This window comes from Cnephaeus nilssonii (genome assembly GCF_951640355.1).
Source record: "Cnephaeus nilssonii genome assembly, chromosome: 4".
Classification (NCBI taxonomy): Eukaryota; Metazoa; Chordata; class Mammalia; order Chiroptera; family Vespertilionidae; genus Cnephaeus; species Cnephaeus nilssonii.
The window spans coordinates 85,750,228-85,776,439 of record NC_137075.1 but is presented as its reverse complement, the minus strand read 5'-3'; the positions used below and the strand labels follow the sequence as shown (position 1 = coordinate 85,776,439).

General features: G+C 46.2%; 1 protein-coding gene across 10 annotated transcripts in view; it reads right to left on the bottom strand.

Moving 5' to 3' along the window:
• The window catches only part of RGS6 (regulator of G protein signaling 6), a 476,765-nt gene that overhangs the window by 64,514 nt on the left and 386,039 nt on the right, over positions 1–26,212 (bottom strand). For all 10 annotated transcript variants that reach the window (XM_079768733.1, XM_079768734.1, XM_079768737.1 and 7 more), the window contains exons 5-12: positions 25,503–25,609; positions 24,112–24,163; positions 18,177–18,241; positions 14,159–14,235; positions 11,766–11,847; positions 10,099–10,173; positions 8,351–8,449; positions 7,210–7,271 (exon numbers count right to left, since the gene is read on the bottom strand). In XM_079768733.1, the coding sequence (XP_079624859.1) occupies positions 7,210–7,271; positions 8,351–8,449; positions 10,099–10,173; positions 11,766–11,847; positions 14,159–14,235; positions 18,177–18,241; positions 24,112–24,163; positions 25,503–25,609 (619 nt within the window). The remainder of the gene's footprint in view (positions 1–7,209; positions 7,272–8,350; positions 8,450–10,098; positions 10,174–11,765; positions 11,848–14,158; positions 14,236–18,176; positions 18,242–24,111; positions 24,164–25,502; positions 25,610–26,212) is intronic.

Below are 26,212 nucleotides of genomic sequence, written 5' to 3'. Positions count from 1 at the left end.
CCTCATTCTTGCTTTCCATTGTCCTTGTGCCTTTAAGAGCCAAGGCCACATTCTGTTGGGCAAACTGGCTCACTTTGTTATAAAACTCACACCCCTAACACATAGGTTATAATGGTCTTCACTTGGTCCCCGTACATTTTAAAAATTAAATTTAGAAATATTTCAGGCATACAGAAAGTTGTGAAAGTAAAGGTAAAAAAAAACAAAAGGTAAAAATGTCACCTTTGAACTCATCACCCAATTAAAGAAGTAAAACATTACAAATAGAGAAAGAGTCCCGAGTTTATTAATGCTCCCCAATTCCTTAGATTTTCAATCTTCAACAAATGGGCTGAAACCATTAATTCAATGATTTGTTGACTTTGAGTTCATGCCATTTTTATTCATTCATTGATATGTTGCTTTTGGGGAGGGAGAGAAGAGAAACATATGTCCACAAGATTGTCTTGAGTGGATTTATTATGATTTATATAATAATTTCCTTTCCAGTAGACACAGACTTTAATTTCTTTAGTATACATAGTGCTGTAGCAACATACCATTGTTCACAGTGGGTTTTCCATCTTCTGGGTTATTGAGAATTGACATTTTCACCAGTAGAATTATTTGTGCCAAAAGGTATGGATCTTTTTATGCTTATTGATCCACGTAGGGGAAAAAAAAACAACTTTTCCTAAGCCCTGCCAACTCGAGTGCTACGTTTCCTCTTCATTGGGCAATTCAGTGAGGGACGGGTTGAAGTGATTAGTCAAGGGTAAAGGAGGCATGGGTGTAAAGCATCATGGGAGAGTGACCATCATTCCTATTTTTTTAAAAATATATTTTTATTGATTTTAGAGAGGAAGGGAGAGGGAGAGAGAGATAGAAACACCAACGATGAGAGAATCATTGGTCGCTACCTCCTGCACGCCCCAAAGTGGGGATTGAGCCCGCAACCTGGGCATGTGCCCTTGACCTGAATCAAACCCGGGACCCTTCATTCCACGCTGACCCCTCTATCCACTGAGCCAAACAGGCTAGGGCCATCATTCCTATTTTGGAAACATAATGAAAATGTACTGAAACACCGATTAGAAAATTAGGGCCTCTGAATGGGAAGGAGCCTGGGAACCGCATGTGGAAAGGGGTGAACAGGAGTGTATGTTAGCACCCCCTTTGCTACGTGCAGTTTCTGAATGATGATGCACAAACGGAAACCGGACAGGAAGAGGGTCCGAGTAGAAAGGGAAGTGAAAAGCAGAGCAGCATCGCAGAGAGGGAAGAAGGAAGCATCAATTCATTAATCTAATGTGTTTTTCAAAGTGCAGGAGGTGGGGGAGGGGAGAGACTACATAGAAAGAACTCCTTAATTGCAGGTCACTCCGAGAAAACATAATCAATAGGGAATCTCAGAATGAGTGGAGTGGAGGGATGTGAAGGTGAATTTAGCCCCTGGGAAAGGAGAGCATATGCCAGGCCAGGCACTGCAGCCCTTCCAGGTCATGATCTGAATACAACCACCTGGCTGTAGGTTACCTCTCCTCTTTTCTTTTCTGACACCTAAGATGGGCTGGAAGCAAAGAGAAGCAAGGACCCCACGATGTCTGGAATCACATAAAAGCAAAGTTGTAATGACCTCTTTGGCTCCTTTTTCCCCTCCCCTGAAACTATCATTAGACATGAAGTTCACTGGTTGGTATCACTCTAGCAGGTTTTTAACAGACCCTTAGGGCATGCAGTCCCTTGCTATCTTATCTCATTTTATTAATTACACTTTGCGATTACAGAGGGTCCGGAGGCAGAGGAGGAACCAGCATCCAATTTCAGGGAACAGTAGCGATCTGGAGATGGGCAAGATAATGATAAAAAATCAATTCAGCCGTGGCTGCGATGCACAAATGGCTCCAGGGTAGGGCAAGAACGAGCCAAGCCCAAGAGTGGATCTACGAGGACACAGCTTGATCTGTCCGTGGGTGGCAGCGTGGTGTGACTCCTGCAGTGACCTGCTCGGTGTCCTGAGAGGTGGGGAGAAGTCTCTGGGGACACCCAGCAAAATGCAGAGACTCTCCAGAATATTTGGAACTAAAATGTGGATTTCTGCATTCCCAAAGTTGGTTTGTTGAGTGCGATAAGGCTTAGGTGAATACAAAAGGGGCCCCTTGAGAACTCTGAAGAAGAAGAGTAAGACTTCCTTTACTTGGCAACTTAAGTTGTTGAGAGAACATAGGCGAGGTAAGTGACCAGAAGGGCCTCTTTCTACAATGAAATAAACGCTATGCCTCGAGGCTTCGGAAGAGCACACCTCTCAGAGAAGATTCGTGCATCAGGATCAAGGCTAAGGAACTTAGTTATTTGATTTCCTTAGTGTGGTAGATCAATATGAAAAAATGAAATCTGTTTCCCTAACCCTTGAATCTGGTCTGGGCTTGTGACTTGTTTTAGCCAATAGAATACAGCACACTCTGAAGAGGCTGGATGCTTCTGCTCTCTCTCTTGGAATCCTGCTATCTGAATATGAACAAGGTCAGATTAGCCTGCTGGAGGATGAGACCACGTGAGGGGACCCCAGTTGTCCCAGCTGAAAACATTCTCTCTGTGTGTGTGTGTGTGTGTGTGTGTGTGTGTGTGTTTTGGTCATCTATTTTTTAAAAAAATCTTTATTGTTGAAAGTATTACATATGTCCCCTTTTTTCTCCTATTGACCCCTTATAGCCTGCTCTTGCTCTCTGCTCCAGGCCTCCACCACCCTATTATCTATGTCCATGGATTATGCATATATGCACACAAGTTCTTTGGTTGGTCTCTTCCCACCTATCTTCCCACCCCTGCCTTCCCTCTGAAATTCAACAATCTGTTCCATGCTTTTATGTCTCTGGATCTATTTTGCTCTACAGTTTATTTTGTTAAGATCATTCTTAACCAACTGAAATCAAACATGTGAGAGAGCTCAGTCAAGATCACTGAGCTGCCCACCCAACACACATACACCAGGGGGAGATCATTGGTGCCAACAGAGGCAGCTAACACATAAGACACATGAACAGCAGTAAATTGCCTGTTGTTTGACGCCACTATGTTTTTGAGGTGGTTTGTTACACAGCAATAGCTAACTGATACACTTGGTCTGTTATGGATTGGAAATGGGAGTTGGTAAGGGAGGAGGAAGGAGTACTAGAGACAAGTATGTTGACAGGAACAAGAAAACAAACCAACAACTAAAAAGCAGAAACAGAGACTCAAAGCATATAATGGCCAGGGGCTGTTTAGGAAAAGGGAAGCAGCTGGTGGCACTTTATGAGACCCTGACCACAGACGGACTTTTAAAGTATATATCAGAACATGGACCCTGAGTCATCCAGAAAAAGTAACCGAAATGTGTGTCCTTTTTTAAGAAGGCAAGGGCATGAACCATATTGAAGACAGTCTCATTTAAAATAGTTAAAATAAAAAGGTGAAGGTGTTAAGCATCATTTATCTAGAGAATTCATTTGTGTGTGTGCAGGGACCGTACTTTCTGAAGCAAAAATTAGGTAACATCTCAGACTGGCTTTTGTACTGTTGCCAGGTGTAAAAGGCAGCCTAGGACATCTGGTTTGGTTGCCATGATGGTGGCATTTCAGGTACAGCTAACCCTCATGGGCACAATGGGACAACAGCTGAAACAGAGATGACCTGAGAAAACCTGTGCCGAAGAGCCAGCCTCTTCAGGCAGGGCCCCGCCCTCCGGAAGGCACCCGTTATTGGTGCCTTAGGAGGCAGCCCAGGGGGACAGACCTGTGGACTGGACGGCAGGGACAGCCTTAGGCAGTACGCAGGGCTCTCTGCTTAGGAGCTGGAGAAGCAAGAGGGAGGGGGGAACTACATCAGCACAAAACGGCCACCTGCAGGGCCAGCCTCACTCCTTGGCCTGCCCTGTTGGTTCCTCTGAACACCACACCCCCAGTTCATTCCATCTCATGAACTTGAGTTGGCGCCTTTCCAAAGCACCGTCTAGCACACACTGGAAAATAACAATAATCATTCACAGTCACTGTATGTGTACCAAGGGCCAAGGACTGGACCTAGCTCGTACCATGGATTCACTCATTAACCTTATACATTAAGTACTACTGCTCTCTCCCCTTTAAAGACGCAGGATCCAAACCCAGTGGCTGGCTCTACCTCAACCCCCTTGATGGTTCTGTTCTGCCCTTCGGTTTGCAAAGTTTCCCTTATTCCCTTCCTTGCTGGGCCCGGCTGCACCCTTTGACCCAGCCCTGACTCTGGCCTTTATGGAACTGGACTTTCACAATCACCACCCCTCCACCTCTCCCAACATCAGTGTTCAGGGAACTAAGTGGAAAACGGGCCACCTGTTCTCAGGGGGATGAGAGCCTTTGCCTGGTGGCTTCTGGCTAATCAGCAAGGCTCATGGGGAGCAGGCCCAGGAGAGCAGATCTGGTGGGGATGTGTGCGCCCACCTGAGATAGCTCAACTCTCACCTCCTGTGAGCCAGCAGGCGCACCCAAGGCCAGCTGCCAGCACCTCCCCCTGCCCCCCACCTCTGCACAGCCGCCGACAGACCAAGGCTCCAGGCGGCTTTATCTCCTGCTAACACCCGCTCCTCTCCCTCCTCCTCGCTATCTGGGAGTTTCCTTGTGGCTCTAATGAAAAACCCTTGTGTCACATTGAAAAGTTGCCAGTTATTGCTGCTGGGAATAAAATCCAGTCTCTGCTGGGCGGAAACACAGGAGAGCTTCCAACTGTGGAGGGAGGAGTGGCTGGTTGGAATAATCTCTTCAAGGTGAGCGGCCTCTCAGGCAGAATGAGAGGGCGCCAGGTGGGCCCCGCCCCAGCAGCCTGAAAACAAACAAACAGTGGGCCCTGCCAGGCTCCCCTCCCCCAGCCCGGCTGTCTCTCTTCCCTCATCAGCACACCAGCTGGGCGTGCGCCTCCCCCAGATGGACGGTTCAGGCTCTTTCCTCACCCACAGGCGAGGACAGAGCTGAGTGTCCCTTCTGAGGTGAGCTCTCAGGTCATTCTGAGTGGTGGACAATGGCTTCACCGAATCCTCAGAGACCGGGTCAGTCCACTTGCACATTATTCAAAATGCAGGTTCCTTACCTCTACCTGGAACCACTGAGTCTGAATCCCCAGAGCGAGGGTTTGGGGATCTCCATTCGTCACTCCTCGCCCCCACCTGGATCATCATGCTCAGAACTTTTGGGCTCAAGCAACTGACCCCCGGGAAAGGTGCTCCCACACACACTCTCCGGGGGTGCAGACTGTGAAGTGCCCTGTGCAGGCTAGGCGTGCGGGCACCGACCCTCCCAGCATGCCCGGACAGCCATTCCTGTCCTTGTCCACAGACAAAGAAGCTCCTGTCCTCACTCCAAGGAATCGAGGCCGTCCCAGCTGTGTCACTCGCTCACCAGGACTCGAAACCACAGCGAGATTTAAGCAGCAGTTTGAGAGCCGCGTTATGACAGGGGCGTGCAGTGGCTCCACAGCCTACAGAGGCAGCGGCCACGGCCACTCCAGCACAACTGTGTGGCCTCTTTCCGAAGCATGTGCCTCAGTGATTCTCAGCGGGGTTGACTTTGCCCTCCCAGGGGACCTCTGGCAATGTCTGCAGACATGCTTGGTTGTCACATCCGTGAGGTGGGGCTTGGCATTTAGTGGACAAGGGTCAGGGATGCTGCTAAATCCTATACAATAAAAGCCTAATATGCAAATTGACCAAATGGCTGAACGACCAGGTCGGTGGCGGGTGGGGCCGGTGAGTGGGTGGTGCCAGGCCAAACAAGGCGGGTGCCAGCGGGCAGAGGGAGGGGACGGTGATGGGGGGGGGGGGGGAAGGGGGTAGTGGCGACCAGTGGGGGAGGGGTGATGGGTTGTGGGGCCGGCACCCAATTGGCCCTGCCGGTTGCCTCCTGCAGAGGGAGGCCACCGGTGGGGTGATGGGGGGGCGTGGCTAAAGCTGGCCCCTGGTGGTCAGTGCACTTCCACAGGGGATCGCTTCTCAGCCAGAAGCTGGACTGACGGCTGGTGAGTGCAGTGGCGGTGGCAGGAGCCTCTCCCGCCTCACCTCTGTGGCAGCGCTAAAGACATCCCCCGAGGGCTCCAGGACTGCGAGAGGGTGCAGGCCGGGCTGAGGGACTCCCCTGAGTGCACACATTTTCATGCACCGGGCCTCTAGTATCCTATAATGCACACAACAGCCCCCCTACAACAAAGAATCTTCAGCTCAGACCGTCAATAGTGACACTATTGAGAAACCTGGGAGGAATCCAAGATGCCATCAGAGACATGAACCCGGGTCCAGGGCCGTCCCTGGCCACGTGAAGGCCGAGCGCTCATTCAGGCGTTGGGTTTGCGAGTAAGGTGCTCTTAGTCTCAATTTGTTATTTCTCTAGAAGGAAGGGACCAGCGGAGAGAGGCTTACAGGTTGACCACACACCCAGGCCCCTATGTGAGGTGGGCTTAGAGACCCAATTTACTCTGCTATCCAGCAAATACCAGGATCCAGCATATGCCCTTGATGCTTCAGATATTGGTCATTGCTTTAACCTTAGCCCGTAGACAAAAAAACGTTCAGTTTGCCAGCTGCCTGATCAGACTTACTCCATACAGATTCCCCGGGTGGTCTCCCCTCTTCACTGAGAGTTCAAAAACAGACCATTTAGTTGACAAAATTGAGTCTCCGGTGAGTTAACGAAGTGGAACCAGCTCCTGGGGCAGACTGTAGCACAAAGGCTGCTGCGAAGCCGGGCTGGAGGTGCCAGTGTGTTCTTTACAGTTGATTCGATGCAGTTCAGTGGTTGATGGTGTGTGGAGGCGGAACGCCTCCCCGTGGTCCAGTCCCCTCCTGTTTGCTCGGCTAGCACACAATCTCTTTCCCCTATAAAGTGAACCTGGGCGTTTTATAGCTGAAAAGGGAGCCATTCCATTTAAATTAATCAAGGGACTGAAGGCAAAGGTGCATTATGCAGCTTTTAAGGACGTTGACCTTGATTGACAAGGTCCCGTGGCCCCCCCTGGAAAGCGTTAGCCACAGAACATTTCTTGACATCACTCAGGGGAGTCTGCTGTCTCAGCTGTCCTCACCTGGGCCTGTGGTTTCTCACCCATCACTTAAGAGATGCTTACGGTCTGCCTCTTGGCATGGCACACGCTTATTGGCCATGACCCTGTAACATTTCCCCTTCGTTACATTAGAAGAAAATAGTCATTTCACTGAGGGGAACCTACCTTTCAGCCACTTTGGACATTTTTAAACAATGTCTGTCAATCTGTGCGCTCAAAAACGTTATCTGGGGAAAGACAGAACAGAGGTGTTAAGACCAAACTAGAATTTTTCTCCCCCGCTTCCACCCTGGGAACCCAAATCCCGTATTCCTCTCAAGATCCCAACACCTGCTCTGGATAGACTTCAACCCTCCAGCAACCATTTGCCTTTTTGAAAATTCTTACTGCCATTGGGATTTGCGATTTAGCCCACGTCATATGTTCTCCAATACCGTACTATAGTTTAGGTCTGGATTCCCAAAAACGATTGCAAACTTAAAGGCAGTATATGCTTTACAAAGCTTAGCAGCAGCATGGACAGGTAATACACACACCGTGATACCTGGCTTGACTAATCTCCAGTGACCCTCCTCTGCACACTTTTACACCTGCATCACCCCATGTGCTCAGTGTACTTGACTAGAATCATCAAATAGCTATTTCACATACGTCTGTTTCCTCTTTGCCCCGCAATAACAAACTTGTCAAAGGCAGATATCTAACAGTTACATTCCTCCTTGGGGTTTCCCGACCCTGGAAATAAAGCATAATGAAAGGAGTAGACTCTGAAGTTACTTCATTACCAGCGAACCCCAGAAAGGAGTAATGTAACTAGCCACTGTCTCCTGAATTGGGTTGAACAGGTAACTCCTCATCATGAAGTAAGAGAACATGGAACCAAATAATGCTGAAAAGGCTTTGGGAGTGGAGCTTGCTTTTATAAACTTTCCTTTTTGTATCACAGCAGGTCAGTGGTCCCGGATCAGAGTACTCTGGAAGCACATTGCAATTTTAAGGACCTTGTAACGTGACTCCCTCCCCACTCCTGCTCCTGTGGGAGACCCGACTATGGCAGTCTCCTTCAGTATTGGGAGAACTCATTTATGTCTTTCTTTCAAACTGCTGGAGGAACTTGATAGAGAATTTCCCCTCTCAAGCTTCCACGGGTTGTTCGCACACAGCACTCAAAGGTTCAAACCACCCACAGCTGGTCTCCACTGTGGTTTCCAGGAGCTCAAAGCTCACTCAGCTCTCAGAGGTGAACACTGAAAGGTTTCTGAACTGGCCATGTCTCCTCTGGGAGGGCAGGAGTTCGCTCATTCACCTGTTTCCGGATGTCCTCTTTTGTCGTTTTCCGGACTGGCTGACTGGGTATGTGCACAGGGCTCTGGGACTGGGACTCTTCTGTCACGCCATACACCGACTAGAGAGGAAGCAAGAAGACAGAATCACGCACCCTCAGAGCTAAAAGGGGCATCCGGGGTGAGCTAGCTCAACCACTCATCCGATGCTCCCAGTCCCCTCTGTGACACCCCAGCAGTGAATGATCAGCCTCTGCTTGAATTTCTCCAGGGATGGGAACTCTGTCTCCGAGGCAGCTCTGTCCCATCTGTGTGTTACCACTGCTAGAAAGTCCTCCTTTTTATTGAGCTGAAATGGTTTCCTTGCATATCAGTGTTTCTCCAAACATGGTCCTTAGAAGTATTGTCTGGGGGTACTTGGTAAGGATGCACATGGACCTACTGAGTCAGCATCTTTGTGGATGGGGCTTGTGAATCTGTACTTGTATCAAATGCCTCAGATGATTCTGAGGCACGAGATAGTTCAAGAACAATTGCTGAAGATTATGCACAGAGATCCCCTCTAGATTCTCTGATGGCCTGTAGATGACACGCCCATCTAGTACAAACTTGAGATAGCAGAGTTTCAGATTTTTTTTGCTTTTGAGCTAAGTAGGTTTCTGGACTCAGTTTCTCCACATGCCTATAACTATGGCTGCTTTTTAAAGCTATTTCTTGTGTTAGAGACAGGTTAAAAGCAGTCTTTGCATTGGGAAAGAAACAAAACCCCAAAGGGTATACAATGCGCAGCTGAAATCAAGAAGGGCTCAAATAGGGTAGATGTGGGCTCCGTGAAATTCTGGAATAAAATTCTATGGTAATTAGGGGGTCCTTAAAGATTAAATGAGGCCATTTTAAGTTGAACACTATAAAACATGTCACAGGGGGCATCACTATCTCAGTGAACACTGAAAGATGTAAGTGGATTCCAGAAGTTGATACATATGCCATGTCATTCATATATATATATATATATATATATATATATATATATATATATATATGGATTGATTCTTCTAGGGACACATCTCTAACCTTTTGAAATTAATAGAATGGAGGCCAGACACTTTCTCCCACAATATGGTCCCTGGTGCTGCTGTGAGGGTGGGATGTACCGACTGTGGGGCTGACCGAGTATGGCACGCTTGGGTACACCATGGCCACTGCTCCTTCGGTATAGTGAACACAAGTGATTATTGGCTCATTCCCAGTTGGGCAAGATGGTGACTGGAGTTTGGATGACCTTGCTATCTATACTAAAAGACTTTCAAAGCACTAAACTCACTTTCATCAGTGGGGTTTCCATTATACATTTTGTTCCTTTAGTTCCCTTTCCTCCAGCCTCCTCCCCATAGTCACCTGCTGTTTACCCTTAAGACCGCAGCACACTTGAGCTGGCATGGGAAGCCCTCGGGAAGCCCTGGTCTGGCGCCCCCTCCTGGCGCTCCTGAGCCATCCTGTACTTCCCCAATGCCTCCCTCCTGGCTCTGTTGTGTGTTGGCTTGTTTCCTCCCCACCAGGCCTGTGGGCTTTGTGAAGACTTGTTTCAGCAGCAAGGAGAGTGCTAAGCACACACCAGCCACTCCACAAATATTTGTCGAATAAATGAATGAAATGGTTTCAAGGGACGAAATGGGGTAGAATTAACAAATAGCAAATTATTGTTTGAACAGTAGCAGAAATGAAAGGGCCATTCACATCAGGAATTTTTAATTCAGCTAAACTCTCGAACCTTTTTAACCTTTTGCGGGTTCTTCAAACGTCGACATTTTCTGATATCCATTTCTGTGGTGTTCACACAGCCTGGCTGAGAAGGAAGAAAACAACAACAAAAAACAACAACACATCACATACATGACCGAGTGAAAATCACCCTTCTGATTTAGCCCAAGTGACACCATTAGAGCCAATCTCTCTCTTTCCCTTTACACATCACGCAGGATTATCTCCACTTCGCCATTTACAATTTTTTACGAAGATGTAAACGTGTTCCTCCATAGAGTTTTCATCTGAGACATAAAAGTTTATATTATCTCAGGATGATACGTAGAAGGTAGAGTGTACAGTTTATAAGAGCAAACTTATTACTCAAAGTGACAGGTCGCTTCAGTCAGAGCCCTTGTTATTGCACACATCTAACCGACTAAACACACGCTGATATTGGGATTTGGGATTATTTGTTTAGTTTTTCTCTTCACCAGTTTTTAGGAAGGCTGAGAGAGTTTATTCATTTTAGTTCCATTTCATGAGGAAAATGCAAGATTTGTTTGAGTAAGATGAGGTTAGAAATACAAGCATCATGGATTTTGTATTTGTGAGCTTGCCTACCTGCTAAAACTTACTTATAACCCTTAAATCAACACTTGTAGTGCACCCACGGCCATTCAGAGACATTTACAGAGCAACAAAAAGTTCGGGTTGTCCAATGTGCATGCTCCTGGCTGAGGTCGAATAAGGTGACATTTAGTCTTCTTGTTTAAACTTTTCATATCCTATATAATAAAGAGCTAATATGCTAATTAGACCAAATAGCAGAACGACTGTCCAGACAACCTTCTGGACGGAGCCAGGGCTGCAAGGGCCAGCTGGGGCTGTGAGGGGCTGCAAGGGCCGAGCCCCTTGCACGAATTTCATGCATCGTGCCTCTAGTTGTAAATACGTGTCCTTTTCTAGGTCTATTTAGTGTCACTATTTTCACATTTCTGGGTGGGTTTTGTTTGTTTGTTTGTATTTTATTGTTTAAAATGGCCCCCAAGCACAGTGCTGAAGTGCCGTCTAGTGTTCCTGAGTGCAAGAGGCCGTGATGCACCTACGGAGAAAATGTGTTAGATGAGCTTCATTCTGGCATGAGACACAGTGCTGTTGGCCGTGAGTCCCATGTTGATGAATCAACAATATATAGTAAGATGTCTTTAAACAGAAGCGCGGAATAAACAAGGTTAGGCATTGATCGGTTGATGCAGTGGTCCGATGCAGTGGGTCAGCAATGGTTCAGGGTTTGCTGACTCAGTGTTTGCGGCCACCTTATGGAACAGAACCGTGAATAACAGGACCTGGCTGCATTTAAAATAGAATATTCTAAGATTTAGTTGAACCACAGTAAATATGGAAGTTGCTTATTTTGGGTCTGTAAACTTCCTGGGGCCAAAGGTCCCAGGTGGAGTTCCCACAGCTCTCCATTTCCGATTCCATAGTTCCATGAATGGATAATTTATAAAAGGTAGAACTGGCATACATTCCAGAAACTCTACCGAGATTATGTGAATGAGTGGCAAAACCATTCCACAAAGCTTAGCAGTGTTCTTAAGAAGGAGACATCTGGTGGCTAAAGATGGTCATTTCTCTCAGGCGAGGGAAGAAAATAAGAAAACTTAAGAGAACTGAACAGAGCTTTCTCACCACTGGCCTGTGGACATCCCAGAAGGCCCGCTCTTGACTATCCAAGATTTTCCTTTCTGTCTTGTCCTTTTTCCGGTCAATCCTGAAAGCATAAAGGAAGGAAATCAGAGACTTTTGCATTGTTTCCCCTGATTCGAGGAGCCGAGACCACACCGGACAATTGGCACCTGCGTGGTCTCCGCTCTGTGCAGAGCTGTGAAATGTGGGTGGACAGTTCCTTCAAGGAAACCTCACGAAGTCCACACGTGAGAGAACTAGTTTTAGGTTAGACTGCAAATGTCCACCCACGTGTAACGAACACGGTGGGCCTCAGGGGAGCAGGAATGCAACTGTCCCTTCGGAGGATTACGATTTGCAGTAAGAACTGAATAAACCGTTGGCACGCCCCTGCCCATCCACGTGGGCACTGTGTGCTCAAATTATAGGAGGGAATAACCGAGGCTTGCATTGTTTCATCCTCAAATTGGAAAGTGTGCTTTAGCTTCAGAGTGGGTAGAAATGTCTTCAAAATGCTGCAATGATGCGTTTTAAGAGCCACTTAAACCAGCTGGCTTTTTAAAGCAGAGTAACAGCCCTGGTGTGTGCCAGCATTCAAAAGGCGAGCACCAGGGGCCTCCGCCGGGGAGGCACAAACTGCAAGAGGGAAATTGCAGGTGACAAAGGCAGATTCTACGCTCCGATGAGGAACGTAGATAAAAGGCTTTGAAATAAAGAAAAAGCCTGTGTTACTTCATAGTATCTCTCTAAGCAAAAAGCAAGTTGGAGTAATTGCCGTGTAACTTCTGGTTCTTGGCTCTCTTGGGAGCACTTTAGCTTACTGGACTGAAATAAACCTGTAATCGCCCTGTGATGTTTGTGATAAGCGTTGTGTACTTAAATGGCCCACAATTATAATGTAATCACAGAGTTAATGAAAAAATAATCAAGAAATACCATACATGTACAAAGTGGCAATCTCCCCTCCTTTTATAACATTCGAAGCTGGGTGATTCTGAACGTACAAGTGAGCGTGCCTCCTTGCTTCCCAGAGGCTTCTGAGAACACTGCTCAGTTCAGCCTCCTTCTCACCCACTCACCCACCCTCCCGCTTCCTCCCTCCCCAGGGGCCTGGTTCCTCCTGCTGTAGCGCAGCACCCAGGCCGGGGCCCCAGGTGGATAGCAGGAGGCTGGAATCCTGGGTGGGAGAAAGGCAGAGGCTGCAGAAGGAGGGTGAGGTCATGGCACCGTGTCGGCCACTGGACCCAATGACCATACGCATGATCAATGCTCGCCCACACAGCCCGAGACTTGGCCCTAGGCGATGGGCTGTAACACTGCCCAGGGACTGCAAAGGGGGTCCCCTGCAGACCCCATAGGGGTCTCTACTTAGGTACAAATGGTGCCCAGAGAAAAGGGACTCACCTTCTCCCAGCTCAGCATCCCTTTCCCTCCCCTCCTCTGACTCATCTGTTTTGTGAACCCTCTTGGCTAAGCCAGACCACAGCCGGAAAGGACCGGAGGGAAGCCAACCTCAGCACGTCCATGTACCAGAATTAAAAGGATCTGGCCAACAACCATGACTGTGGTCTGGGGGACACTCACTGGCCACTTCTCCTGCTTCCTTAGAGAGGAGGGGGTTTTTACTCTACTCCCTGGGAGGGAAAAAATGTGGGAAAACACTCCAGTTTTCCGCCTTTCATCTCTTGTCCACCAGGGAGGGAGAGTGACATCTTACTGGAGGATTTGAAAGAAGACATTGAGAAAGCTCAGGTTGGTTCTTTCTGAACGTCTATTCCCTGCAGACAATAAGCCAACCGGGTGGGGTTAACTCTGCCCTGGTGGGGGCGCCTGCAGATATGCAGCTATGCCCAGGATAGGTGACTTTAATTTCAGGGCAGAGATCCAAGGCCACAGATCCAAAGTAATGTGCTATCGCTAGCTTTTATCAGTAATAATCTGATATTTTGGACTCCAAGTGTCTGACTTCTGGGCCTTATTTTTTATTGGTTCTGGATCTTTGGGGAGTGGATTGGGAGAGGGGCTACTTGTCGACCTCCCTAAAACTCCACCATGTTTTCCTATGAAGACGAAATCTCCACATCTACAGGTAAGATCAGTCTGGGGTTTTTCAGCCTCTGAGCACAGAAGAATTGAAAATCTTTGGGGAATAAATACATCTTTTTATAACCAGAGTTCTAAATTTGGGAGGGACGCCATTGTCTGCTGGAATAAACACTTGACATTATTTTAGAGTGTCATGGTTACAAAAACAACCTTGATTTCTACTCAGTTGCTCTCATGAGAGATGACAGTGACTGACCACAGCTAACCTCACTCTGGCAATTCCACACTCACACCACCTCCAAATCCCAGAGACTTTCTCTCTTCACCAGGTCTCTATTAAGTCCACCTACTTTACTTGTGCTTCTGCTTGCATAAAGATGAATTCCCACTTCCTTGCAAAGGCCCTCTGGAGTCTCGCTAAGTTTTCCTAATGAGAAATGAAAATGAATGAGAAGGCATTAATCATCGTAAGTTTGCACATCGACCCCCATGCTTATTACAGGGCAGCCATCTATTTTGGTTACTCCCAACAAAATAGCAGGGCTCCACTTTAAATCCACTGGACATGAACCCAATGTGACTTTGCACCCGAGCCTGCTATACGGAGCAGGACTATTAATATTCATTTGCACACCCATTAAGTCTGAAGTCCCTGTGGTTCACCTGATTCCTCCCTTCTTGTGCGTTTTACAAGAACACAACCAATGCAGCCTTTGTCATAAAGGCTCCTGAAGAGAAGGAGAATGGTTTGTGGCTGTGCATGCAGGGTGTGGGCAAGGGACAAGGGGGTCTTTGCAACCTGCTGGACATCTCCGAGGGCAAAATTAAGGGTTTCTCAAGACTTGTTTCCCAGCAGGGGTCTTGGAAGGGGGCAGGAAAGAAGAACCCAGACTTGGCATTCATGTCTTTGAAAGTCCAGATTCAATAGTGCAGAAAACGGAGTCTATGTTTGTGATGTTCATAAAAGGAAAACCCCAAAACAGAAAGAAAGAAACGGCATCCAGGGCTGCCTTTTAGAGGAAGAGGGAGGAAGCCCTTTCTCTAAGTCTGTGGACTTACCCAGTGGCACAATAGGACAGTGGGGAGGGGCGTTTGACAGGTCCCCTAATGACCTGCCTAATTCTGATGGAATGCAAGGCTGGAGCCCACATTATGCTGTGTGTTTTCCTAGAGCTCATGCCAACACTAATTTATTACTCTCATCAGTGGGTTATTAATATAAAAGGGGCCTCAGTTGAAGATCAACACACATAAACTCAGTTATTAGTAAGGCTTGGTGAACAAGTACCTCAACAAAACTATCCTTTTGATTCTTCCATTGTTTATAGGAAGCAATGGTAATGCATAAGTCAGTCAACTGGAGAGTAGTTATATAAATTATGATACAGTCATACCATGGAATATTAGGCAGCTATTAAAAGTGATAATGTAGATTATTATTACTGACATGAAAAGATCCCCAACGTACTTACAGTATAAGATGGGGAGAGAAGCAGCTTACACAATAATGTTTATGGTGTGATCCAAGTATTTTTGTAAAGAAAAATATATGTACAGAAAAAGCTTTGGGGAGAAGGATTGCAGGCTATTTTCTCTCCTTTCTTTGCTGCTTGAATTTTTGTATTTACCAAGGGCATATGTAATAATAAAATTACTGTATTGTGAAAACAACATACTTTTTGTTTGTTTGTTTCTAACCACTTCTAGGCAGAACTTCAACCTGAAAGAACATTTTAATGGCATATTCTTCACAAATACCAAAGTAGAACAATATATGGCAAGAGAAATGGACACTGAATAAAACCCACCAGGAGTTGATGCTGTCTTGTTTCTGTTTAGGACCTTTTCTACAACATGGGAAATACAGGGAAGAGAGACAGAGGATGGAGGGGCCGCACGCTCCTGCAGTCTGGGTCTTGTTAGGGAAGGGATGTAGTCATGTGGAGGTTGAAGCACTTTGCGCGGGGTGCACACAGGGTAAGATAGCAGTTTTCTGAAAGAGGTGACCGCAGGCGCAGGAGGGCAGATTCAGACAGAAACTGGGTGCCTGGGGTGCTCAGCTCCACAGAACAGCCATGCCAGGGTTTGCTTGGGAAGATCAACATAGTTCTCTTTAGTGGTTCCCACTGATAAGCAAACTGTAGGCGGGTTCTGAGGCTCTGTGTAAACCCCTGCAATGCGTCCCCCTCCACTATTCCCCCCACCCCCATGCACAGGCCCTGTGATGCCAGTGGGATCAAAGGGGGTGAAAGGTCACACACAGGTCCTGTGATGCCAATGGCATGCATATCCCCCTTGAGAGGTGGAGAGGGGAGCGATGGCTCCATAGTTGGTCCACTTGGGCACAGGTACCCGAGAGTGACAAGTCTGGCAGAGTGGGTCATCAGGCTTGTTTTGGAAGACCGAGACAGGGAAAGCAGGAGAGGCATTTGGAGTGTGGGTGGATCTGAAGATGCTGTCAGTGCTGGATTATCTAGGGAATGGTACTCCCCTGCCTTTAATGCTGCCCCTCCTCCTAGCTGCTGGCCCCTTAGTCATTTTGTGGCTCAGCAGCAACTCCTCTGGACGGTTCATGGAAATTTAGCCTATTTCCCTCTTCTCAGTCACTCATATAAAATTTGGTTTTGGGGAAAGATTCTGTCACCGAAAACTAAAAACATTTAAAAAATTATTTGTGAATCTCAAGTTCTCTTGAGATTGGCTCTGTTACGTGGGAATGGATATGAGTGTGCTGTGGGGCCTCCAGTTCTTGTAGGGAATCACTTGTTGTGAAAGAAGGTGGAGGGGGAGGCAGCTGGGAAGGTATATACTTCAAGTGACATACACCTATCTTATCTTCTAGAATGAATTTGGTCTTAGATTCTGCATCTACTGCCAAGCAAAGGTGACTTGGGGGGTATAAAGATGCAATTAAAAATATAATATATTAAAATTAAAAATTATTATATACTAGAGGCCCAGTGCATGATTGAATCATGCACTTGTAGGGTACCCTACACGCTTTCACTTTTGATCGCGGGGGAGCTCGGTGCTTGTCTGCTGGTGCTGGAGCGGACAGGCACCCAGCTTCCCCGCTTTTGATGGTCCATGGCGGGATGTGAGCTCGCTGCCCCAGAGGCCCCTTCTGTGCCGCAGCACAGCCATGGCGCAGACGCTGAGCTTGCACCGCCGCTGGCGACGCGAGCTCAGCGTCCCGCTGGCCCAATCAGCTACCCCGGCCACCCCGAGTCCTGCCCCCTGCGCCTCCTCCTGGCTCAATCGTGGGCGTAGCGGAGTGATGGTAATTTACATATTACCATTTTATTAGGTAGGATTAAATCGATTTTTCCCTTTTGGTGCAAAGTTTCATGAATTTTAACACATGTATAGATTCATGTAACCACCATCACAATCAGGACACAGAATAGTCCCCTCACTCTGCCAAGCTCCCTCACGCTCTTCAGAGCCACAATCTACCTCCACTCAAAACTCGTGGCAACCACTGATCTGTATTTTCCCTCACGGTAGTTTTGTATTTAAAAGAATGCCACATAGATGGAATAATACAGTTTGTAATCTTTTGAGATAGGCTTCTTTCACTTAGCATCATGTCTTTGATACTCATCCAAGTGGTTGCTTGTATTGCCAGTTTATTCCTTTTCACTGAAGAGTAGTATTCCACTGAACGGATGTACCAGGGTTTGTTTAACCATTCACTTGTTAAAATGCATGTGGGTTGTTTTCAGCTTTTGATTATTACAAATAAAACTGCTATGAACATTAGTGCACAGGTTTTGGTGTGCACATACATTCTGACTTCTCTAATAGGATTGTTTGGTTATATGGTAGCTGTATGTTTAAGTTTATAAGAAATCGCCAGACCATTTTCCAGAGTGATTTTACCATTTTGCATTCCCACAAGCAATGTAGGAGAGTTTCAGTTGCTCCACATTCTCACCAGCATTTGGCATTGTCAGTACTTTTTATTTTAGCCATCCTAATATGTGTACAATGATATCTTAGCATGGATTTAAACCTGTAATTCCCTAGTGGCTTATAATGTTGAACATTTTTTCATGTGCTTATTTGTCATTCTTCTTTCCTCGTTGGTAAAGTGTCTGTTCAAGTTCTTTGCCCATTTTTAAGTTGAGTTGTTTTCTTATTGTATATAAAAATTATATCTTATACATATTACATCTTATATAGTTACATTATATAAGATGTAATTTTATTGTGATGGTAAGAAGAGCTGAGAACAAAGGAGGGGAAATAGAATAGACTTCCTTTCCACTGCCTGAAAAGGATTGGGGAAAAATACAAGCTAAAACACAGTTGTAGATAGATTTGTACTCTCCTCCCACACCTACCCTGGAAAATAATCATACTTACTGATTCATAATCTGCCAATTCCAGCCTTGCTTTATTCTGCATTGTCCTCTTACAAAGATAGATGGCTGAGGGAAGAAGAGAAATTAAAACACATACAATCACAAATCCATCTGTCCGTCCGTCCATCCATCCATCCATCCATCCATCCATCCATCCATCCATCCATTCACCCACCCACTCATCCAGCCAACCAGCAGCCAGCCCAGCTGGCTAAGTGCCCAGCTGTGCTGTGAAGAATATGTTTATATGTGGAATCCATGACACCTCATCTCTAGGAATCTTTCTGCAAGTCAGGATGGGATGAGGACCCCATCTTCTAATCCTAACAATTCCCCTCCATCCTCCTCCTCTCCTTTACCCCAAGCATCCTGCATCAGGATAATCTTTCTCAAATATAACCATGTTACCCTCTTGTCTAAATGGCCTGCACCGACTCCTCAGTGACCTCAGAAGAAAGGTCAGGCTCCTTAGAGTAGCGTATTTGGTTCTTTAAGATCCAGTCTGCTTGTCTCTTCCCTTCCTCACTCAGGCATGTGAGGCTACCAAACATCTTCCAGCTCCACTCCTCTGCATATGTGTCTGGTCCACAGAAGCCCTTTCCCTCTTCTCTCTTCTTTCCCCCTGTCTATCTAGCAACCTCCTACTAATCTATGAAGATCCAGTTTGGTGTTCTAGATGGCTCAGCGTCACATCTATCCACCCTCAACTATGGAAACTAATTCCAATGCACTATAATTATGGGCTTAGTAGGCTGGGCCCTGCTCTAGGCTGGAGGCTCTTCAAGGGCAGAGGCTGTGTCCTACTCAGCCTGAATCTCTATCCCCAGCACCAGGGCTGAGTCTGCCAGTGGAGTGATGAACAGTGGAAAAAGAGGGCAATTCTGGTCTCTCTTCCCAAGCTAAGAAAGCGTTCTTGGTCCTTAGTTGCCAGGACATTCTTCCTCAAACATAGCCTTCATTACTTCCTCTCCCTACCTCTGCTCCTTCAGTAGCTCCCTCCTTCTCCAGTGCTAAGTAGACCAATCCAGGGAAGACAAGAGATGAATGGGATGAATGAATACCAGAATAACCAGAAGGGAAGGCCAGAGAGGACCTATCTGTTGTTTGACAACTTAAGTACACTAGGATATGTAGGCAACTCCTTGCTGAATTAGCCAACCTCCTCCATGTGGTCTGAAAACTTTACTGATGGCAGCCTGGGGTATGCTAGACCCTTCTGCTCACACCAGAGTTATATGTGGATGAGTGTCAAGTTATGTTTTTTTTCCCCTCAAGTATGCTTATATTAGGCACACCTGTTGTTTTAATAATGCAAGTGCACTAAATATTACACACACTGATGCAATTAATGTGAAAAGAGAGTTGTTTCTATGAAGTTGAATGGTTCAGAACAACTTGATAAAGGAGTGTTGGCTAAGATAGTTGCTGATGAATTTGGTACAGGTGAGATAACTGAAAAAAAAAAAAAGAGAAAACATAATAAAAATTTCAGAGCAGGAAACAGACAGGTTGCTTCAAAAATGTTTTAAAATTCTAGATGCACTTTAAAGATGCCCAAACTGGGTGGTTTATTTTGAGTAGGTTTCCTGAAGAAAAAAACTTCAAATTATTGGGACCCATAATCAAAGTGACTCTTTGGTCTTCTCTTAAGAGACTGCCAAGTGAATATACCTCTGAATGTCTTACATTAATATGAAGTCATTAAGATATGTATATGACATTTTTCATGATTCTCTACTTATCAATTTTTTTAATGAACTAAGCAGCTACAGCTCTCCCTTGTGTCTGATAAAGGTACTCTTTTGGTCTCTGGGACCACTGGTGAGGCAGCCTGTGGCATTGGGGGCGACCCGGAGCAGGAAGCCTGGCATGCCACCGGACCCAGCAGACCCAGCAGGACTGACCAGGAGCAGTGCTGGTCAGTGGAGGTGGTGGCTTCTTTGACAATGCTGCCTCAGATAATATTTTGTATTGGCCACATGTGAAACTCAGGAAAGTCTAAGTCAGATTGGGGCTCTATGGAGGCAGAGTCGTCCTCAGAAATTTACAACCCATCTGGGTCAAAATGGGCCAGCTAGGTTATGAAGTATAAAGTACCATGCAAGGAATGAAGAGCTGGTACCATTCCCCATGACCATGAGTTACATGGTGGCATGCTTTTAGCACACTTCCCCTGTGGCTAAGGTCACATATGAGGGACCTAGTTCTGTTCACCAGAACTAGGGCAGTGGGACGTGGCTATGGAGTGGACCTCTTCTTGGCACAGACCTTCCCTGGGCTTGTCTGCACCACGATGGTGCCTTCAACAGTGCTTGCTCTTAACATCTAACCAATCAAATGACCGCTGGCAACAACAGCCGGTCCTATAATAGGGCATCTGGGGGATTTGCTTGAAGATCAGATGTTGGCTTTTCTTGGATATTTCATTTCTCATTGAAAAATCTTGGTCTTTTTGACCTCACACTTGGCATTCCCACCTCATTGGCTTCTCACGTGGATGACCCAATGCCATCACAAGTTCATTATGTATCACTGTGACAAAAATAGAACAGGTTACAGAGAGGGAACTGGTGGTTGCCAGAGAGAAAAGCACTTGGGGGACTGGGTGAAAGAGGTGAAAGGATTAAGAGGTACAAATTGGTAGCTACAAAATAGTCATGGGAATATGGAATATAGTCAATAACATTGTGGTAATTATGTATGATGCCAGGTGGGCACTGGAAATATTGGGGGATCATTTTGTAAACTATATGATTGTCTACTGTAAACCTGAAACCAGTACAAAATGATATTGAAAGTAAACTATAATTGAAAAATAAAAATAAAAAATGCAAATAGTAAAAAAAGAACATGTTAAAAATTTATAAACAGAATGGATTCATGTGCAACATGTGTAATTAAACATTAAAAAATATTGACCTTATTCTACCTCAATGTACTTTAATAACTGACTCATTTTCCAAACTGTCTGTGCTAGTGACATCATTATTTATTTCAATCTCCTAAAGTAGGAGATTGTATTTTTCTATTTTCCTCATACCCTCTAATTACTTTTTCGAATAATGGAATTTTAGCATTGAAAGTAACCCTGGCAACCATCAAGTAAGGACCCTTCATCGACAGATGGAAAAACTAAAGGCCAAGAGAGGTGAATTGATTTCCTCACCTCTGGTTACTGGTGGAGGTGGAAATAGAATTAAGGTCTCGTTCAGAGCCCCTTTCCCACTATGACAGTCATTGCCCCATTTACTTATTCATTTTCCCATTTAAAAGTGTATGGAATGTCTCTATGTGCCAAGCACTATTTCAGGCACTGGGGAAATCACCATGAGAGCAGCTACCACTTACAAGGTGCTCGCTCATTGAGAGTCAGGTCCTTCCAAGCGTTCACTTACTCCTCACAATAACCCTGTGAAGTGGGTTCTCTACTGTCCTCATTTTACAGATGAGGAAACTTTTTCAGGTCATTCTCCATTATTGGGGCTCCATTATGGCTCCCTAAAACTGCTGATTCCATTCTAAATGTCTGTCCTCAACTATGAAGGCTTTTTAATAAACCCACCTTTCCCAAACTATTGAACTTTCTCATTCAGTCTTCATTAATGTAAAACCTTTGAGTACTCAGATCAGACTCCTCACTATGCCCTGCTTACCCCCATCATGCCACCTCTCTGGAATGCTTGGAGAACAAGACTGTGACTCATTCAAAGAGGTGACTGAGCAATTGATGCAGAGGAGGTGGTCAGTAAATATTTGTTGAATGAATGAAAGTTCCTGGTTCTTTGTCAATCCAAACCATACCTATTCTGAATTCTTAGCTTCAATTTCACATCCTTCCTGGCAAGAGGAGCACCAGAGAACCAATAAGATCAAACATCAGTCTAGGAATGACAATACCAGCCACCACCGAGGTTTTATTGACTCTTTACTATCTGCCATACACCAAACCTTACTTGTATTTCATTTAATCCTAACAAGACAACGCTGGGAGACAAGTACTATTATTATTTTGCTTTTAATATGAGGTTTCTGAGGCACAGAGGGGTTAAGGAACTTGCTAAGATCACACAGCTAGTGGAGCTAGTCAATGCTGGGCCCACCGTGCTGAATTCTTTCTTGGTAAATACTTATTTTCTGACTAAACTGCTTTGGGAATGTTGGTGAGTGATTTTGTATCCTACACCTTGACTTCTCCATCTGATTTGCCAAAATCGAGGCATATGAATTAAAAAAATAATTTTGCTTTAATCAGAGCCTGAGATAAATTGTTATTGCTATCCCTGTTTATGCTGGACAACTAAAATTAGAAAATGGAGAAAACATGTAGAGAAAGGGAAATAATGCCCGTTGTATGCAGTGGTAGATGGCTTAGGCTTTACAGTCAAGTAAATATTTCAGTCTTACTTGGGCCCCGTTTTCTGGTCCTACCATCCTCCCACCCTCACTATGGCCTGGAAAAATATTGGTTTCCACATTCATAAGGGCGCATGGCTGCTGCACAAAACAGCTACAATCATTCAAATTCTGAATTGGGCTTTTGTTAGCAAAATTTCAGCCCCAGAAACACTTGTTTTATGAGCAGCCAAATGCAGCTCCCATTCTGAGCCAGAAGCCTTGCTGGAAGTCCAAGATCAAGGTGTCAGTAGGGTTTCTTGGACTTCCACGTATCACATCATTTAGGGTGCAGCACAGTTCCAGAGGGGCGACAAGAGAGGGGCCTGTCCTCTGTCTGAGGGCCGTTTTCCAGACTTGGCAACAGAGCATCCATAATCTTATTAGGCAATGACTTGTTCACATTCCATCCTTAGGATTGCTTCTAACTGCTAGTTACCCCTCCCTCAAGTGTGTGGACTGGAGGGCGTAGCTGGTCACACAGGTCTCCGGGACCGGCTCCCCCAAGCACCACCCAGTGGCCGCTGCCTCTGCCTGCCTGCCTGCCTGTGCCCACAATCCTGCAAAGAGCCTGGGGGGAGCTGCTGGTCTCATCAAGTGCCCAGTGAGAGGAGAGCCACTGTGGACGGCCCAGCAGCTGAGCCAGTGATGAGGATGCTGTGCAAAGGGACAGGTGCTTCTGCACTATGGAAGGAGCAGGGGCCTTGGAGCCACTCAGATCTGAGTTCAAATTCTGCTGCCTCCACTGAGTGTCTGCTACGCGCCTTTAGTAACGAGCAAATACTCAGCACCAGCTATGCCTCAGGTATGCACTGGGGGTCTGAGAATGAACAAGGTGGACTAACCCCGCCCTCTTGGAGCTCCCTGACAAGTGGAAAACAGTGTGATAACTGTGGTAAGTGTGAGGATGTGGCCTCTGTTTCTTTATCTTAAGTAGAGAGACAATATCACTTCTTTAGAGGATTGGCACATACAAATACTAAACAGCCTCCATATGGCAAGAGTCTAATAGATCCCTCCCTTTATAAAGGCAACTCCCTGCTTACCCAGTTCCCAACTTCACCCACTCATTATTTTTCTGGACCAGGGTAACTTCTGTATATCCCTGCTCTGATATTTCTTAGTTTCTCCCTAAATTCCAACTATCAAAAACACCAGGGAGTTATTAATAAATGTTAACAAGTCTGTGACATAGAAAGGGTCCGGGGGTGGTGGCCCCTTGATCTAGTCCTCCCGGGAACAGTCACGGCCACCGTCCTAAAGAGTTGCTGTGGGATCCTGGTTTTCTACGGCCCCACAGAATGAACCTATTGGCCACCCTTGATAGACTTCTTCTGTCCCCCATTTCCTTCCCACAGCTGCATCTTTCAGTGTGCGCTGCCTTTCTCCATGATGTGAACAGGATGTTTGTTACATGTCAACAGGATGACAAAGGGCTAAGCCGGTGAAGAACCTCCTCCCCTGCACTCCGACGCCAACACCAAGCATTTGCCTTCACACTCCCGGCAGTAACACCGAGTGTGGGCTGTGCCTTCACTGCTCACCATAGTCAGTGTTTTCAGGCTCCCAGCAGTTTGACGGCCAGAAGTACGGAGCCTGCAAAAGAGAAGAGGTGTCAGGACTCAGAAGCACTTGCCCTCCCCTGCCTAGGGGTCAGGGTCAGCCCTCCCTGAACCCAGCGAGGATCCCTCCCTAGGACCGGCTCTGTCCCCATCTCCTTTGTGCTGACACCACAGCCCAACCCTCTCCTGTTCTTAATGCAGCTGAGGGCAGTCAACATTTTAATTTAGGTGCTGAGAAATGAATCCAGGTGAACAAATAAATGAGAAAAGGAGAAACTTAGTTTATAGGGCAAACATTTCTTATCCTGAGACAATAGAAGTCTAACCACAGACAATGGACGGGCATGGTTTTCTGGGTACAAGCCCCAAGTTTCTGAGTAGTGTCTCTCCCCATCCCCCTACTCCCCCCCCCTCCCCCGCCGCTTCAAATTCATATGATGAAGCCCTAACTCCCTGTGACTGTATTTGGAGTAAGAAAGTAATTAAGGTAAAATGAGACTTTTAGGGTGGGACCCTGATCCCATAGGATTAGTGCCCTTATAAGAGGAAACAGCAGATCTCTCTCTCTTTCTCATTCTCTTTCTTTCTTTTTTTTTTTTTTCTGTCTCAAAAATACAACAAGAAGCAGCTATCTGAAATCCAGGATGAGCATGTTCACCACAAACGAAACCCTACTGACACCTTGATCTTGGACTTCCAGGCTCCTGAACTGCGAAAAATAAATGCCTGCTGTTTAAGCCACCCAGCATGGTATTTTGTTATGGCAGCCTGAGCAGACTAAGACACCCTTTGGCCCTGTCTGAAGAACTCGCCTCTAAACCCTTTGGTTTTGACCTGGACACCATCCCTTATCCTCTGCCCCAGATCTAGGATGGGATCTGGGAAAAGGAGTGGAAAAGGGGTGTGAAGGGTTAGCAGGTAGTGAATGGAAACGTCACACCAGGAAGTCAGCGTGATTCAGCAGAAAGATCATGGACTTTGCTATAAGGCTGACTTAGGTTCCAACCAAGGCTATCTCTTAGACTTACTAAGTGCCCATTAATTCTCTGAAGACCTTAGCCTTCCCTTATAAGAGGAAACAGCAGATCTCTATATAATGGGTGACATTTGCCCGCCAGAAACTTGTTCTTGAGAATAAATGAGGAAATATATATAAATTGTCCAGTAAAGAGTAGGTTCTCCACAAGGGCTTTTCTGTATCATTTGAGTGGAGCAACAAATGTCCCAGACAGAAGTTTGCTCGGCTTTCCCGAGCTGGTGGGAGGTAAGCGTTGCTCCCTTAAACACACTTAGTGTTTCCACGTGTCTCTAATCTGCAACCAGAGGATGATGAGAAGAAAAGGCTCTTCAGGAGGAGGAGCTGGCAGGCCTACCTGGAACCGATAAAAGGTGCCATCGTCCTTCATGGAGAGAACATGGTCCGAGATGGGAAAGACATAGCCCTGGGCAGCTATAAGGCTTCCCAAGTGTATTGCTTCAACTGCGGGGACAGGGCGTAAGAGAGAGAAGTAATGAGGAAGCTGTCAGAATGCAGGGCTACTTAGCCGAAATGTAAGCTGGGAGTGCAGAAAGGCAACCGGAAGTCAGCTGTCACCACCCCTAGATAACTCATGGCTGATGGATTGATCAATCAATAACTTTATGATATGACTGCATGGGGCTGGGAGAGTGTCAATGGTTGGGAAGCACTATCAAGTGTCTGGGACTCCTCTGGATCCCAGCTCTGAGAGTCTGACATTACTTGACCCCCCCACCAAGACTTCCAGAAGAAAGTGCTCATGGTGAAAAGCATGAGCTCTGGTGTAGATAAACCTGTGATAGTTCACATAAAGTGTGTACCAGTGTCTGGGGCAGGGGCAGTGCTCAATAAGTGCCAGCGGCCCTGATTCATATTTTTATTCTCCGCATTTCTTATCATCCTCAGCAGTGAGCATGCAGCCTTGCCACCCACACACTCTGCACTCAACTGCATTGTCTGATGAGACAGCCCCTTCTCTTAGGGACATAAAGGCAAGCCTCACTTTTGTGGTGAGCAGTGTAGTGGGCAATGGCACAGGGAGGCCAATCTGGTAAAAAAAAATTA